Source organism: Lithobates pipiens, unplaced genomic scaffold, assembly GCF_037356315.1.
Source record: "Lithobates pipiens isolate NorthernLeopardFrog02 unplaced genomic scaffold, aLitPip1_a1.2 Scaffold_11, whole genome shotgun sequence".
Taxonomy (NCBI): Eukaryota; Metazoa; Chordata; class Amphibia; order Anura; family Ranidae; genus Lithobates; species Lithobates pipiens.
Window position 1 is genome coordinate 5,714,992 of NW_027507696.1, and position 15,288 is coordinate 5,730,279.

Below are 15,288 nucleotides of genomic sequence, written 5' to 3' on the forward strand. Positions count from 1 at the left end.
TTACACGGGATACTGCATCCAGGTTCTGTGTTACAAGAAGATAAATGGGACCCCCCTACATTTCTCCTCCTCTCTACCATCGCAAGACATGGCCTGCTGATGCATACATAGGGATCATGGATGGCAACAGCAGTCCAAGTCAGCCGAGAGGGCACTAAACACCAGTGCACTGGTTACCCCCTGATGATTTTCCAGGAATTTGGCAGTGCATTAAATGTAAACAGGAGATCCACATTTCCGGTCACGTCCCAGGAAAAGGGTCACCAGCAGGGACTACTCCAGGAGACTAACCAGTCTATGCTGCAGGACCCCCTAGAGGGTCCAATCTTCTCCTGTCACAAGGGCCTTCAGGGACTCAGCTGGTGATCAGTTCCCTGGACCTGGATAGCACCCTACTGGTCTGCAAGGCAAAGTATTGCCTTGCAGACTTACTGATCTGTCAAATTAGAATTCAGAGTAAGGAAAGACCGTGCTTTGGTAGCCAATGAGAAATTAATCAGTTACTACCTAAATACCATCACTCTTGGTGTATTGACCCACGTTCTTCAGAGTTCAATTTTGACTATCAGAGTCAATAATGAATCCTGATTTTTATAAGGCAAAGTCTTATTACTTAAGAGATTGGCCCCTTTCACACGGGCTGTCCAACCAGGTCCGCCTGTCAGTTTTTCAGACGGACCAAAATCGGACCATCCATTCACCCCATATGGAGCAGTGGATGTCAGCAGACACGTCTGCTGACACCCGCTGCTATCTGATCCTGTCCACCAAAGCCAGACGGATGGTGGTTCTATTTTACATCCGTCTAGCAGATGGGATGGGCCAAAAATGGACAGGCAGTCCCTTTTCAACCAATCGCCACATAAAGGCAAGTGGGACTCAGACAGGTCTGTCTCTGCACAGCGAGCAGAGATGGACCTGTCATCTGCCTGCTCTGTGGGGATCAGTGGAGCAATCCCCACTAAGCAAGGGGAGCCCTTGAAAACGGACCCATGCCGTGTAAAAGGGGCCACTGTTTTAACTGAAATGGTTGGAGTTTTCCTAAAATGATAGAGTTATGTTAGATATAGACAGTGTTGTTCTTTAAAAAAGAACTACAGGCAAATCCCCCCCCCCCCCATTTAGGATAGAGTAAAGGAGGGTCATGACTCCCATCAGTTTTTTTGTCCATCTGTGCCCCATTGGGGAAATTTCCGTTCACTTCCTGTCCCATTGCCAAAACAGGACATGAGAGGAAATCCCTGCAAATTAAAAGGGATTCCTTGGGACCTCCCCAGGTCACCAGAACTAATGCCCCGATTGGAAGGTTTCACTTTTATTACTTTTCTGGGGACAACCCAAAATGTGATATTTTCCTGTTAATAATGGTAAACAAGATAAATAGAGCAGGTGAACCTCCCTAACAAGGACACAGACAGCAGTAAACTGACAGGTGTTCTAATTCCTCTCCACTCGATCCAAAAGTATACACAAGCATTTTGCCTTTAGGTACTTTAAGCTTCTGTAACAGGCATGCCAAGTGGTTCTTTTACCTGGTAGTAGAGATGAGAGGCTCGAGGATCCATGGGTGGATATGGCTGTGGGTAAGCTGATGGGTATGCACCGTACCCTCTGTAGTAGTAGTAAGGATCAACTTGCTGTGGAGTTTGAGAAGTAGGTGGTCTTGCCTGTTCTGGATACCCAACAGACTGGCTAGGGTTTGCTGGCGTGGCTGAGGTTGATACAGGATGAGGGGGGTAAGGTTTCTGCTCAGAAGACTCATATTTAGGTCCTGGTTCTGAAGTGCCGGTGTACCGTAGATCTGCAGGATTCTGGCCAGTTGGCACCGGAGGTGCTGGTTGTGGCGGATAAGTCACAGGTTTAGACCCAGAAACTACCTGCCCTGGAGGAGCTCCTGGTGGAGCCTGAGAAACAGGAGTCATGTACTCATGAAAAGGCCCCGGTCTAGGCTGCAAAGTCTCAAAGGAAGGCTGCTGTTGAACCACATTTGTAACCTGCTGATAAAAACCTTGTTTGTTAATATCTGGCCCAGGCTGGAAATTAGGGACATTGCTCGACTGATTTGGATAGTTAGGGACATTAATAGGCGGTTGATTCTGGATTAGAGAGTGAGCATTAGCATTTTGATTGGTAGATGCACGAGGCACAGTAAAATCAACAGCACCTAAATTTTCCATGTGGCTGCCAACCAAACTCCCAGAGACAGCAACTGTCCCAGTAGCATTTCCCACTGGCGCATAAGACCCCGATACAGGAACTGAAGATTTTATTGACTCGACTGCTACACTTTCTGCCTTACCATTTTTCAGCCCTTCCGTGACCAAATTGAGTGGAAATTGATTGGATGATGATGATGATGATGGCTTAACATTTTGAGGCAGACTAGAAAACACTTCAATAAATCGATCACTGCCAGGGGGGAAATTATTTTTGAGAGAATTAGGCATTTTAAGCGGAGGTCCAGGCTGACCCAAAGCAAGAGAAGCATTCTGAGCAGGAATATAATTACCAGTATGAGCTGCTTTGTCAGCAGCCGATGGATCTTTTACAGAATTAAGGTTTTTGATTTGATTGGGCAAAGACAAAGAAAAATTGATAGGCTGCGCCAAATTATAGTTTTTGCTTGGCTGAGCAATTAAAACAGGCTGATTTTGCAAGGAATCTGTGGGCGGGGAAGACAACAGACTGGCATATCCAGAACTTGCCTGTGATGGAGGATGTTCGTCATCTCCTATTTTTGGAGGGTTCTCAAGATTTTCTGAGGAGGTATGCTCCTCTGGCACTGTCCCAAACTGTGCTGGGTCAAGCCGGGTGTTTTGTGTAGCCATAGCCCCATCCTCTGGAGGCTGTATTACTTCATTTTGGGGTTTTGGAGGAACATAAACAGCAGGAGCCGGTGGAGCCAGAAGGACATTGCCTCCAAAATTGGGCAGTTCTCCTTGGGCCCACAGAGTAGTTGCAGGGCTTTCACACTTTTTATTTGACCCATGAGCTCTTGACGATGGACGTTTATCCAGCAATAGGCTATCGAAAGGTGGAACTCCAAAAACATTCCCACTGGTTACGTTCAAAACTTCAGCATTAGCACTGCCAGTAAAAATAGTTTCCAAATTATCAGGGGGTTGCTCTAGATTTCCTGGGGAAACTGCTGATGTGGCATTGTTGGAAGGGTTTGGGATGTGCTTGTTGGCATCTCGAACTTCACCAACTATCTTTGACTGGTCTATATCAACTGGCTTTACACCTATGTATGAACGAACAGGTTCAAAAGAACTGTTTACACTGGCCTGAAATATTCCAGTAGGTTTTGGTGGACTTGGGGTTGGAGGCTGAGACAAATTACCATGGAAAGTTTTCTGTCCCACAGCTTGTACATTAGAGTCTTTACCCAAAGGGGAAGAATCAATTTGCTTAAAGAAACTGTTGGTACTTTCATTCTCAAGTTTACCACTTTCCTTCTGAATAAAGGTGCCTACCAGTTCCTGAGGTCTTGTCGAGATGGGAAGACTTCGGTGACTTAAGTTACTGTAGTTTGAAGATACGCTATCGGATCGAACAGAACGTGACATCCCACCGGGAGCCTCCATGTTTGGACCTACTTCAATGTGGCTGGGGATATTCTTAGGGAGAGCTGGGGCAGGTAAGGATCCATACCTTAACCCTTCTGCATTTAAACCAGTAGGAAAAATGTTATTGTGGGGATCGTTTGGTAAGACTTCCAGATTTTGAACGCACTCTATATTTTCCACATTATCGTAGAGCTGTTCAGACCCACCTTTGGCTTCTGCGTGTTGGTTATCAATGTGGTCTACTTTCCAAAGTACATGTGGATCCTGAAAACTACTGGAAATCTCCGATACCAATGATGGAGTATTTGTAACAGGAGAATGAAATGGTGAAGATGTCATTGTCTGGGTGTTTGAAACAGCTGGCTGAGTTTGTGAAAGAGACAATATTGCCGAGTGCCCAATAGGTTGATAGGAAATGTTACTTGCTTGCTTACTAGCATTTAGCTGTTGTTCAGTTGAGAGGATTTCAACATTTTCTGTTTCGTCCCCTTTAAAAAATGTTGATACAGTTCCTGAATTAACTTCGCTGCCTAGAACTTTTGCAGATTCACTCTGGGGCTTATTTTCAGGTACTGGTAATGGAGCGCCAGGTGGTAAAGTGGTAGAACTAGGTAATGGTGGATTTTGCTGTGGTTCTTGGTAGGCCTGACCAAACCGGCTGTTATGTTCAATATTTTGGTTTTGCATATAATCCATTGGGATAGTGTTGTTGAACTGAGAAGCACTTTGCTGTTGGACGTGATTGGAGCCACCAGTATGTGGAAAAGATGCCGGAGCAGTTCTATGTGGGGCTGAGAAGTAGGTCTGATCACTGGATTGGGGCGGCAGGTGGGAAACTTCTAAATAAGGAGGGGAATAATAAGGGGTATTGTAAGCAGCATGCTGAGCAGTTGGAGGGAAATTCTGACTGGAGGTAGGTGGTGCAACCTGAGTAGATCCCCAAGGTGCTGTGGTTTGTTGAGAAGATGAGGGAGGATATGATTGTAATGGTGCTGAAACGTGGCTTCCATTACCCCCTTCTGTAACAACACTTTGCCTACTTTGAGATCTGCCCTGACTTGGCACTGATGCATTTTCCAGTCCTCCTGTGATGTTATGAAGAGATGTCGGGGCTGAATGGGCAAACCCCAGTTGCATGGTAGGTGCGGGAGCCATGCTGTTTGAGAAATGCCCACTAGGTAACGATGGAGGAGATACACTGCTGTGCATGGCTGCCCCTGCACCAGGTTGGGAAGTAGAACTTGGTATGAACGCTTGAGCTCCAGCCAGGGGTTGGTCAGCAGCAGCTGAGGGAGGACCAGGCTGTGGGTACAGTGAGGGTGATGGACTGGACATTGTCAGAATATTTGACTTTGGTGCATTTCCCGGTGCCATACTTTGAGGCGTCATTCTGCCAAATGCAAAGGGGTCAGTGACTGGCTGCACCGGAGGGGCTGCCATTGCTGACAGGGTAGGAGTTCTTTTACGCCAGTATGCATTAGTGGTCATTCCCATGCGAGGCGGTCCGCCCATCCCTGAAGGACCAGCAGGAGGAGGAGGCTGCATGATTTTTTTCTATTTGCTGTAGTGCCCCAATTTTTTTTTGTATAAAAAAAAAAACTGCAGGTTAATCCTGAAAGAATGAAAAGAAAAATATATAAGCATGCATAAAATAGGGAAGGTTAAAAACAAAAACAAATGTAAAACATAAGTACAGCAATCAAAAATCCCCTTACATTTTTCTAACTATATCAAATGGGCAAAATCTGACTGGCTGCAGTGGGTTACTGTATGGGAACGATAGGACTAGAAAAGATGGGGATGGCATGTTTGGCTTAAAGCAGTGGTACAAAATGGTGTGCTGGAGGTTGTTGGAGTATTTGAACCTTGTACCACATGGCATCTTCTGGCTTACATGTCATTTAACACTGCACTTTGTGAGTATGCATTCTATTGGTTTTATGGCCTTTGACCAAAATATTGTTTGCACCTACCCCTTTTGTTGTCTTTGTAAACCAAGCCTATATACTGTAATATGGGACAGTCAGCCAACACAGAAGACTCGGGTAGTAAGAGAAAACCTGCAAGTCCGACTGCCCTTTCATGTCTACGGCCAACTAGATTTTTCTGTCTCGATATTTCCTGATGTATTTATTATGTGATGTCTTCTTTTAAAGAGGAAGTAAACCCTGATGGGTTTACTTCCTCTTTGATTCCCTGCAAAGGTAAAACACAATGGACTACTATGCATCGCATCGCATAGTAGTCCATTATGTGTCACTTACCTGACACAGGAGCCAGCGAAGTCACCGCTGTCCCCTGTAGTCCGAAGCCTCCATCTTCTTGGTGTGTCTCGCTGCTCTGGCGCTGTCATTTGTCGGAGCTGCGATGACGTCACTACCGCACGGGAGCCGCCACTCACGGCATATCGCTGTTAACAGCAGCACAGTAGTGTAGTGGTTAGCACTTTCACCTAGTAGCAGTAGGGTTGCTGGTTCAAATCCTGACCACGACACCATCTGCCTGGAGTTTGCATGTTCTCCCTGTGCCTGTGTGGGTTTCCTCCGGGTACTCCGGTTTCCTCCCACACTCCAAAGACAAGCTGGTATGTTAATTAGACCCTGTCCAAAAAAAATTTACCATAGTATGTATGTGTATGTCAATGTTGTATGTGTTGTAAGTGTGTCGGGACCCTACAGGTTAAAGGACCATGTAAAAAGCTGCAGATGGACACCGGTGGCAAGAAAGCGCCCTGAGGCGATTCAGTTCACATAGGTAGCGCTATACGAGTCACTCATTCATTCAACTGCGGCGCGCTCAGTGCACCGCTGTCTACGGTGCCTGTCTTTCAGCAAATATCTCCTAAACCGTGTAGGTTTAGGAGATATTTCTTGGACCTACAGGTGAGCCTTAACCACTTAAGGACCAGGCCTCTTTTTCAGACTCGGTGTTTACATGTTTAAAACAGTTTTTTTTGCTAGAAAATTACTTAGAACCCCCAAACATTTTATATTTTTTTTCTAACACCCTAGAGAATAAAATGGCGGTCATTGAAATACTTTTTTTCACACCGTATTTGCGCAGCGGTCTTACAAGCGCACTTTTTTTGGAAAAAATTCCACTTTTTTGAATAAAAAAATAAGACAACAGTAAAATTAGCCCAATTTTTTTTTTATATTGTAAAAGATAATGGTACGCTGAGTAAATTGATACCCAACATGTCACGCTTCAAAATTGCGCCCACTCGTGGAATGGCGTCAAACTTTTAGCCTCAAAAATCTCCATAAGCGACATTTAAAAAAAATTCTACAGGTTGCATTTTTTGCGTTACAGAGGAGGTCTAGGGCTAGAAGTATTTATCTCGCTCTACCGATCGCGGCGATACCTCACATGTGTGGTTTGACCACCGTTTTCATATGCGGGCGCTACTCACGTATGCGCTCGCTTCTGTGCGCAAGCTCGTCGTGACGGGGTGTTTTTTTCTTATTTATTTTAATTAATTTTATTTATTTTTACACTGTTTTAAAAAAAAAAAAAAAAAACTGGATCACTTTTATTCCTATTACAAGGAATGTAAACATCCCTTGTAATAGAAAAAAGCATGACAGGTCCTCTTAAATATGAGATCTGGGGGGTCAAAAAGTCCTCAGATCTCATATTTGGGCTAAAATGCAAAAAAAAGAAAAAAAAAAAAAGAAAATCTGACTTTTAAAAAAATATATACCTTTAAGAGGTATGGGCGGAAGTGATGTTTTGACGTCGCTTCCGCCCTCCTATGGTATAGAGACGAGTGGGGGGCCATCTTAGCCTCACTTGTCTCTATGCCCAGCAGACGAAAGGACCCGATCGCCTCCGCCGCTACCGACGGCTCCGGTTAGCGGCGGGAGGGGGGGGGGTGGCACCTCTCCCGCCGCCGATAGCGGTGATCTCGCGGCGAATCTGCCACGGAGACCACCGTTATCGTATAGCCGACCGCCGCCTGAAGAGATGGATATCTCAGGTTGTGGCAGCAGCTGCTGCCGTTACCAAGATATCCCTCTTCAAAAAAATAGGACGTACATCGTCGTGCGGCGGTCGGCAAGTGGTTAAATGCAATAAAAAATAAATAAAAAAAAAAGTGCAATTTGAAAAAAATGTAAAAAAAATATATATATATATATATCCCTTTAAGAGGTATGGGCGGAAGTGATGTTTTGACGTCGCTTCCACCCTCCTATGGTATAGAGACGGGTGGGGGCCAGCTTGCCCTCACTTGTATCCATACCCTGGTAGGAAGAGGTTCCGATCACCTCCGCTGCTACCGACGGCTCCGGTAAGCGGCGGAAGGTGCGGGAGGGCGGCGGGAGGGGGGGGGGGTGGCACCTCTCCTGCCGCCGATAGCGGTGATCTCGCGGCGAATCCGCCGCGGAGACCACGTTATCGTACAGCCGACCGCCGCCTGAAGAGATGGATATCTCAGGTTGTGGCAGCAGCTGCTGCCGTTACCGAGATATCCCTCTTCAAAAAATAGGACGTACATCGTCGTGCGGCGGTCGGCAAGTGGTTAATCTAGGCTTACCTGTAGGTCAAAGTGATTTGTAAGGGTTTACAACCACTTTAAGTGGCTTAAAAATAAAAATTCTCACGTTGCAGAGTGGGCCAGTTAACGATAACATTTATTCTGAATTTTAAACTGCTCATTTGTTGTCCAACCAGTATGTTGAGAGGAAATGAGGGATTCAATACAAGACCCTGTTCATTTACAAACTGAAAAGCAGCACACAAGGTTACATGATGCTCTCTATAAAAAACCGCAAGTGTAAATCAATGCCGTAACTGCAGGCAATCCAGATATAGAACCAATACAGTTTTACATGCCGCAATGAAATTACTTTTAAAGCCTTTATTTACTTTCTGGATATTATAGAAGGCCAAAAATAATTCTCTAAGCAAACAGTAAAAGGATGATTCAGAGCGGGCGGAAACAGGAACTCTGGATGGCGAGAGAATTGTGAAAACTAAACAAATAACGTACAACGCGCTCCTGGCTGCCGTAGTTGATGGCGTGGAACATTTCACGTCAAAAAAGCCAACACAGGCAAGTTTTATCTCAAAATGTAAACTTAACCATAACCACTGCCAAGGGCCAAGCTGACGATCTCAGGCCAAACTGCTCGATCGTCACATGATCTTCCCACAGGCTCACAAAAAAAATAACAGTATGACTTGGGGCTGAAACAACTAATCGATTAATCGACAACTAATCAATGAAATTAATCGATTACTATTTTCATAATCGATTAATCGGCCAGTAACATAATGGGGTTAAAAAAATAAAATTAAAATGAGTCCTTTATAGTACAAAAATATAATCACTACTGTAAATATCACTTTCACTGTTCTACGGTAAAAAAAATGAACCCCTTCCAGTAGTGATTATCTGCTTTTTTTTTACTATAAGACCCCTTTCACACCAGGGCGTTTTGCAGGCGCTATAGCGTTAGAAATAGCGCCTGCAATTCGCCCAAAAGAAGCTGCACCATTGTGTGTAGTGTGAAAGCCCCGAGGGCTTTCACACTGCAGCGGTGCGCTGGCAGGACGTCAGGGAAAAGTCATGCCAGCAGCTTCTTTGGAGCGGTGAAGGAGCGGTGTGTTTACCGCTCCTCCACCGCTGCTCCCCATTGAAATCAATGGGGCAGCGCTGTAATACCGCCAGCAAAACGCTGCTATTGCAGCTTATTGCCGGCGGTTTTAACCCTTTTGCGGCCGCTAGCGGGGGGAGTAAAAGCAACCCGCTAGCGGCCGAAATACGCCGCAAATCCGCCGGTAAAACGCCGCTAAAAATAGCGCCGTTTTACCGCCGACGCAATGGGCGGTCTGGTGTGAAAGGGGTCTAAAGGGCTAATTTTAGTCTTTTTAAACCCATTATGTTCCTAAACGTCTTAGGCCTGGTTCACATCTATATGTTTATTGGCGCTTTTTGCAGAAACGCACTACAGTTCATTTACATGGTTTCCTATGGGACACGTTCATATTTGTGCTTTTTTTTTAGCCGCTGCATCTTTGGAAAGGGTCGGGGACTTTTAACGCAAAACGGTGCTTTTTTTGGTGCAATATACTTCAATGGAGAAGCTGCAGAAAAGAACGTAATGCGTTTTTGCAGCAGTTTTGTGTTTTTTAATCTGCCCCAAAAAAAAAAAAAAAATGCAAAAACACAAATTGCAGTAAAATCATGTGCGCAAAAATCAAAAACGCACAGCAAAAAGCACTGCAGAAACAGATCAAAAGCAAAAACTGCATAGCTGTGTACCGAGCCTTATGCTGGCCACACCGATCATGCGCGCGGGAGCCGCCACTCGCGGCATATCGCCGTTGACAGAGGCGCGCTCAGCTGACAGAAAAAAAAAGTAAAAATCTTTTTTTTTTGGTCTTTTCTTCAAAAAATAAAAAACCCAGCAGTGATTAAATACCACCAAAATATAGCTCTATTTGTGTGAAGAAAATGATAAAATCAAAAATAAAAAAAGTTTTTGGGTACAGTATAGCACGCAATTGTCATTCAATATGCGACAGTGCTAAAAGCTGAAAAATGGCATGGGCAGGAAGGGGGTGTAAGTGCCTGGTAGGCAAGTGGTTAATGATTAAAATAAATTTAAAAAAAAGTTAGCCCAATTTTTTTTGTATAATGTGAAAGATTTTACGTCGCGAGAATAGTAATCTTTTTATTCTAAGCAAAAAAAAAAAATTGTGATTCTCATTTTGGGCAGAATCGTGCAACTCTAATGAAAGCACAACCGAGAGGATTTTTTTATTTTATTTTTTTTTTTTTTTTTTTAACACAAGCTTTGCTGCAAAGAACCTGAAAATTATTAAAAGTAGCGCAATGACTTACTTGTGACGTGATAGGTCAAAGATGGGTCATTAACCACTTCAATGCCAGGCCCTTTCACCCATTTCCTGCCCAGGACAATTTTCAGTGTCAGCGCTGTCACATTCTGAATGACAATTGCGCCATCATGCAACACTAAGACCCCTTTCACACCACGCCGCCCATACCGTCGGCGGTAAAACGCTGCTATTTTTAGCGGCGTTTTACCGCCGGATTTGGGGTGCATTTTGGCAGCTAGCGGGGCACTTTTACCCCCCGCTAGCGGCTGAGAAATGGTTAAATCCGCCGGGAATACGCTGCAATAGCGCAGTTTTGCCGGCAGTATTACAGCGCTGCCCCATTGATTTCAATGGGGAGCAGCGGTGGAGGAGCGGTAAACACACCGCTCCTTCACCGCTCCAAAGAAGCTGCTGGCAGGACTTTTCCCCCCCGACGTCCTGCCAGCGCACCAATGGCGCATACAGACAATGGTGCAGCAGTTTTAGGGTGGATTGCAGGCGCTATTTCTAACGCCCTTGGTGCGAAAGGGGTCCAATATATATTTTTATTAATTTTTTCACACAAATAGAGCTTTCTTTTGGCGGTATTTAACCACTACAATACAGGGCACTTTCGCCCCCTTCCTTCCCAGCCCAATTTTCAGCTTTTAGCGCTCTAGCGTTTTCAGTGACAATTGCGCGGTCATGCTACACTGTACCCAAATGAAATTGTTATCATTTTGTTCGCACAAATAGAGCTTTATTTTGGTGTTATTTATTCACGACTCCGTTTTTTTTTTTTTGCGATATAAGCGCAAAAATAGCGGAAATTTGGAAAAAAAAACAATATTTTCTTTTTTCTATTTGAAAAGAAATCCAATAAAATCAAATTTTGTCATAAATTTAAGCCAAAATGTATTCTGCTACATGTTTTTGGTAAAAAAAATTCCGTTAAGTGTATAATAATTGGTTTGTGTGATCACGGACATATGTACGCAAATGATCATGTACATATGTGTGCAGGTGATCACGTACATATGTGTGCAGATAATCATTGGGACATGTGATTTTAGTGGGACATATGTGGGGGACATGTTTTTATTATTAGGGACATGTGTTTTTATTATTTGGGGACATGTATGTTTTGGGGACATGTGTGTTTTGGGGACATGTGTGGGGACTGTGTTTGTACTGTGTGGTGTGTTGTGTGTTTACACTACACTGATGATTAGTGAGTAAAAAGCTGTAAAAAGCAGCCCATACTCACTGATCACCAGCCGGCTGCAGCGTTCTGCTCTCCTCAGCGATGACTTCCGTGTGAGGAGAGCCGATTGCCTAGCAACCGGCTGTTTGTTTACATCACATGACGGCCGTGATTGGACACGGCCGTCATGTGATCAGGAGGGCCAATCACAGAGCCCTCCTGCCGATCTGAGATGTGCCGTGTCCGGGTGACACGAGCACATCGGGATCGCGAAGCTGCGCGAGCGCGCGATCCCGCTACTCCTGAAGGACGTTCCTGAACGGCCTATCAGGAGTAGACGGCTCCCACCCGGCCGTATATATGCATTGGCCGGGTGGGAAGTGGTTAATCACCACAGGGTTTCAGATGTTTTGCTATATAAATGAATAAAAAAAAATAAAAAATTTGCAAATAATCTTTCTTCATAAATTTAGGCCAAAACATATACTGCTCCATTTCTTTGGTGAAAGTAGCTCAAATCAGTGTATATTATTTAGTCTGTAGGAAAGTTAGAGTCCACAAACTATGGTATATATCTAAAGATTGATCAATCCTGATGTACCGATAGCCCATTTCATTTCTCGAGGCCTGAAAACACCAGAACAGTACAAATATCCTCCAAGCACCCCCTTTTTTGAAAGTAGGCAGTCCAAAAGCATTCAGTAAGAGGCATGGTGAGTTTTCTGAAGTTGGACTTTTGTCACAATTTTTTGTGAAATAAAAAAAAAAAAAAATTCTTATAATTTTTTTACATACTATCACCAGTGATCAGGGACAGACTTTTTTCTTTTTTTTTTTTTTTTTACATACTGTGAATTTATTTAGATTTTTTTACGAATTATGATTGCTTACACCAGTGAATTTCATAAGCAACCATTTGTACTGAATGAAACATATTCATCCAGTGTGTATTGTTGTGATTGGCCACAATTAATCACATGATATGTGATTGGTCACTGTGATTACATGGTACAGAACAGTGCCAATCACGGTGAGCAACACAATTGTACACAATGAACGGCAATAAAGGAAGCCATCCATTGTTTACAATTGTCATGTAATCTGCTGTGATTGGCTACAGCGATCACATGGTACCGGCAGCAAGCAGGTACACTGATCAGTCAACAACTGTGTCCAATGGAGAGAGCCAGTGTGACAGATCATGTCACGCAGTGTGGCCTGTTCTGTGAGGACGTCATATAGCGCGTCCACCCGAAACGATCAATGTCTCACCCAGCTGTCATCTGACAATAGGCTGGATGGGGGGGTGGTTAATAATCTCACAATACAGATGGACTAGGGCTCGTACACCCTACAGTTTAAAAAGCTTCTACAGGCGTTTGAGCTTTTTTCTCTGCTATGTGTCTGCACACTAAAGGCGTTTTCAGGAGTTTGGTGGCAGGAAAAAAAAAAAAAAACACCCCTTCCAAAGTGGTGTTCTGTGGGGATTTTGAGCTCAAAACAAACTTTTTTTTTTATTAGGCATTTTTACCTAAAATATGTAAATCCCAGTTGATATGTATGTGGCTCTGCATGCCCCAGGTTACACAGGCATTGCAGCCTATTCATTTGAGTGGGCTGCTGTGCCTGCTTTTTCTGCAGGGAAAAGGTCCCTGCACTTTTTATTTTTTTTTTTAAACGCAGGCACAAAAAATTTCCATGATGCTGTCACACTATATGTGATTTCTATGTGCAGGAAAGAGCACTACGCTTTTCAGTGCATGGGGGTGCCATTAACTCATATGCATTTTATTGCGCGTATATGTGAAAGTAGCCTAATGCCGCGTACACACGATCGGAATTCCGGCCAGAAAAAGACCGATGAGAGCTTTTCATCGGAAAATGCGACCGTGTGTACGCTCCATCTGAATTTAGCTGTCTGAATTTCCGCCAGCCAAAAATTGATAGCACGTTCTCAATTTTCTTGGAGAAACTTTCTATCGGTAATTCCGATCGTGTGTATGCAATTCCAACACGCCAAAAATCACGCATGCTCAGATTCAACTACGAGACGGAAGCTATTGGCTGCTGGCTATTGAACTTCCTTTTTCTAGTCATGTCATATGTGCTGTACGTCATCGTGTTATAAACGATCGGAATTTAATGTGACCGTGTGTAGGCAAGACAGCTTGAGCCGAATTCCGTCGGGAAAACCATCAGAGCTTTTTCCGATGAGAATTTCCGATCGTGTGTACGCGGCATTAGGGCTGGTTCACACCAGATGCAGTCCACTGCATTTTTAATCTGCATCAAAAACACACGGAGAGTGTTTTTCCATGTATTCCAATGACCCTAGTTCACACCGGTGCACTGCACTCCATTGCAATTAAAGAGGAAGTAAACCCTGATGAGTTTACTTCCTCTTTCATTCCCTGTAAAGGCAAAGCATAATGGACTACTGTGCATCGCATCGCATCGCATAGTAGTCCATTATGTTTCACTTACCTGACACAGGAGCCAGCGATGTCACCGCTGTCCCCTGTAGTTCCGAGTGTCCATCTTCTTGGTGGGTCTCGCTGCTCCGGCGCGGTGATTCGCCGGAGCAGCGATGACGTCACTCCCGCGCATGCGCACGGGAGCCAAGACTCGCGGCATTGCCGGCATAGATGATGCCCCGCTCAGTGCGCCTGCGCGCCGCTGTCTTCGGGCAAATATCTCCTAAACCGTATAGGTTTGGGAGATATTTCTTGGACCTACAGGTAAGCCTTAATCTAGGCTTACCTGTAGGTCAAAGTGGTTTGTAAGGGTTTACAACCACTTTAAAATACAACATGCTAACATTTTTTCTTTATGGAACACATCTGGAAAATAGAAAAACACAATAAAAACGCACAACCAGAACACAGAAATTGCGACGTGAACTTGCTCGAAGTATACAATAATAAACATATCTGGAGTTCATCTTTATTCTGATTATATTTTGCCTTCCCTTGTTCCTCCCTCTGCCCTATCATTGTGATTTATATAAAGCACACTGCTTCATTTCCATGACATACCTCATTAAAGGCCCAGTAGTGTCATCACAGGGCACCTACGCCTCTCTATGCAAGGCAGGCAGATCACAGCTATTGAGCGAGGATGGCAGGGTGCCGTATATAGCTTGCTAAAAGCATCACAGCATCCTGCCCCAGTATGCCTTCTCAAGAGACCTCAGCCTTGATGTGAGCCGTGGGCTAGGCTCATCAGATTACATACAGCGAGAATCTCCCGTTTACTCGGCGACATCTGTAGTAAGAAGTTCGACTCCTGGGCCGGCATTGGACCACTGTTCTATCATAGAAACCGATGCAGGAGGCGGGACTTTATATAAGAGAGGCCGTCGTGTAAACAGGTGATTCTTGCTGTATGTAATCTGACGGCGCTCATCTCGCTCCGCCTCCCCTCCGAGGCAGCAGAAAATCGGAGGTGAGGGTGCAGATGGGCAATGATCACGTTATGTACAATCGGATTTTCCGATAATTTAGTCCGACCGTGTGTATGCAACATCACTTCCGGACCGCTTCCGGAATTAATCCGTCGGAATTACTCCGACGGATTTGGTTGTCGGAATCTCCGACTGTGTGCACAAGGGCTAAGGCTGCAAATGGGCAATGATCAGGCTGCACTGATGGCACAGAGAAACAGAGCGCACACCAGCCCTAGTGCATTAAC

The 15,288-nt window shown here is 44.6% G+C and overlaps 1 protein-coding gene across 8 annotated transcripts in view; it reads right to left on the minus strand.

Moving 5' to 3' along the window:
- SEC16A (SEC16 homolog A, endoplasmic reticulum export factor) overlaps nucleotides 1-15,288 on the minus strand; it is a 119,682-nt gene that overhangs the window by 88,686 nt on the left and 15,708 nt on the right. For 7 of the 8 annotated variants that reach the window (XM_077468222.1, XM_077468227.1, XM_077468225.1 and 4 more), the window contains exon 2: nucleotides 1,533-5,181. In XM_077468222.1, the coding sequence (XP_077324348.1) occupies nucleotides 1,533-5,114 (3,582 nt within the window). In that variant the 5' untranslated portion in view covers nucleotides 5,115-5,181. The remainder of the gene's footprint in view (nucleotides 1-1,532; nucleotides 5,182-15,288) is intronic. The other variant, XM_077468244.1, reaches the window with a different exon arrangement.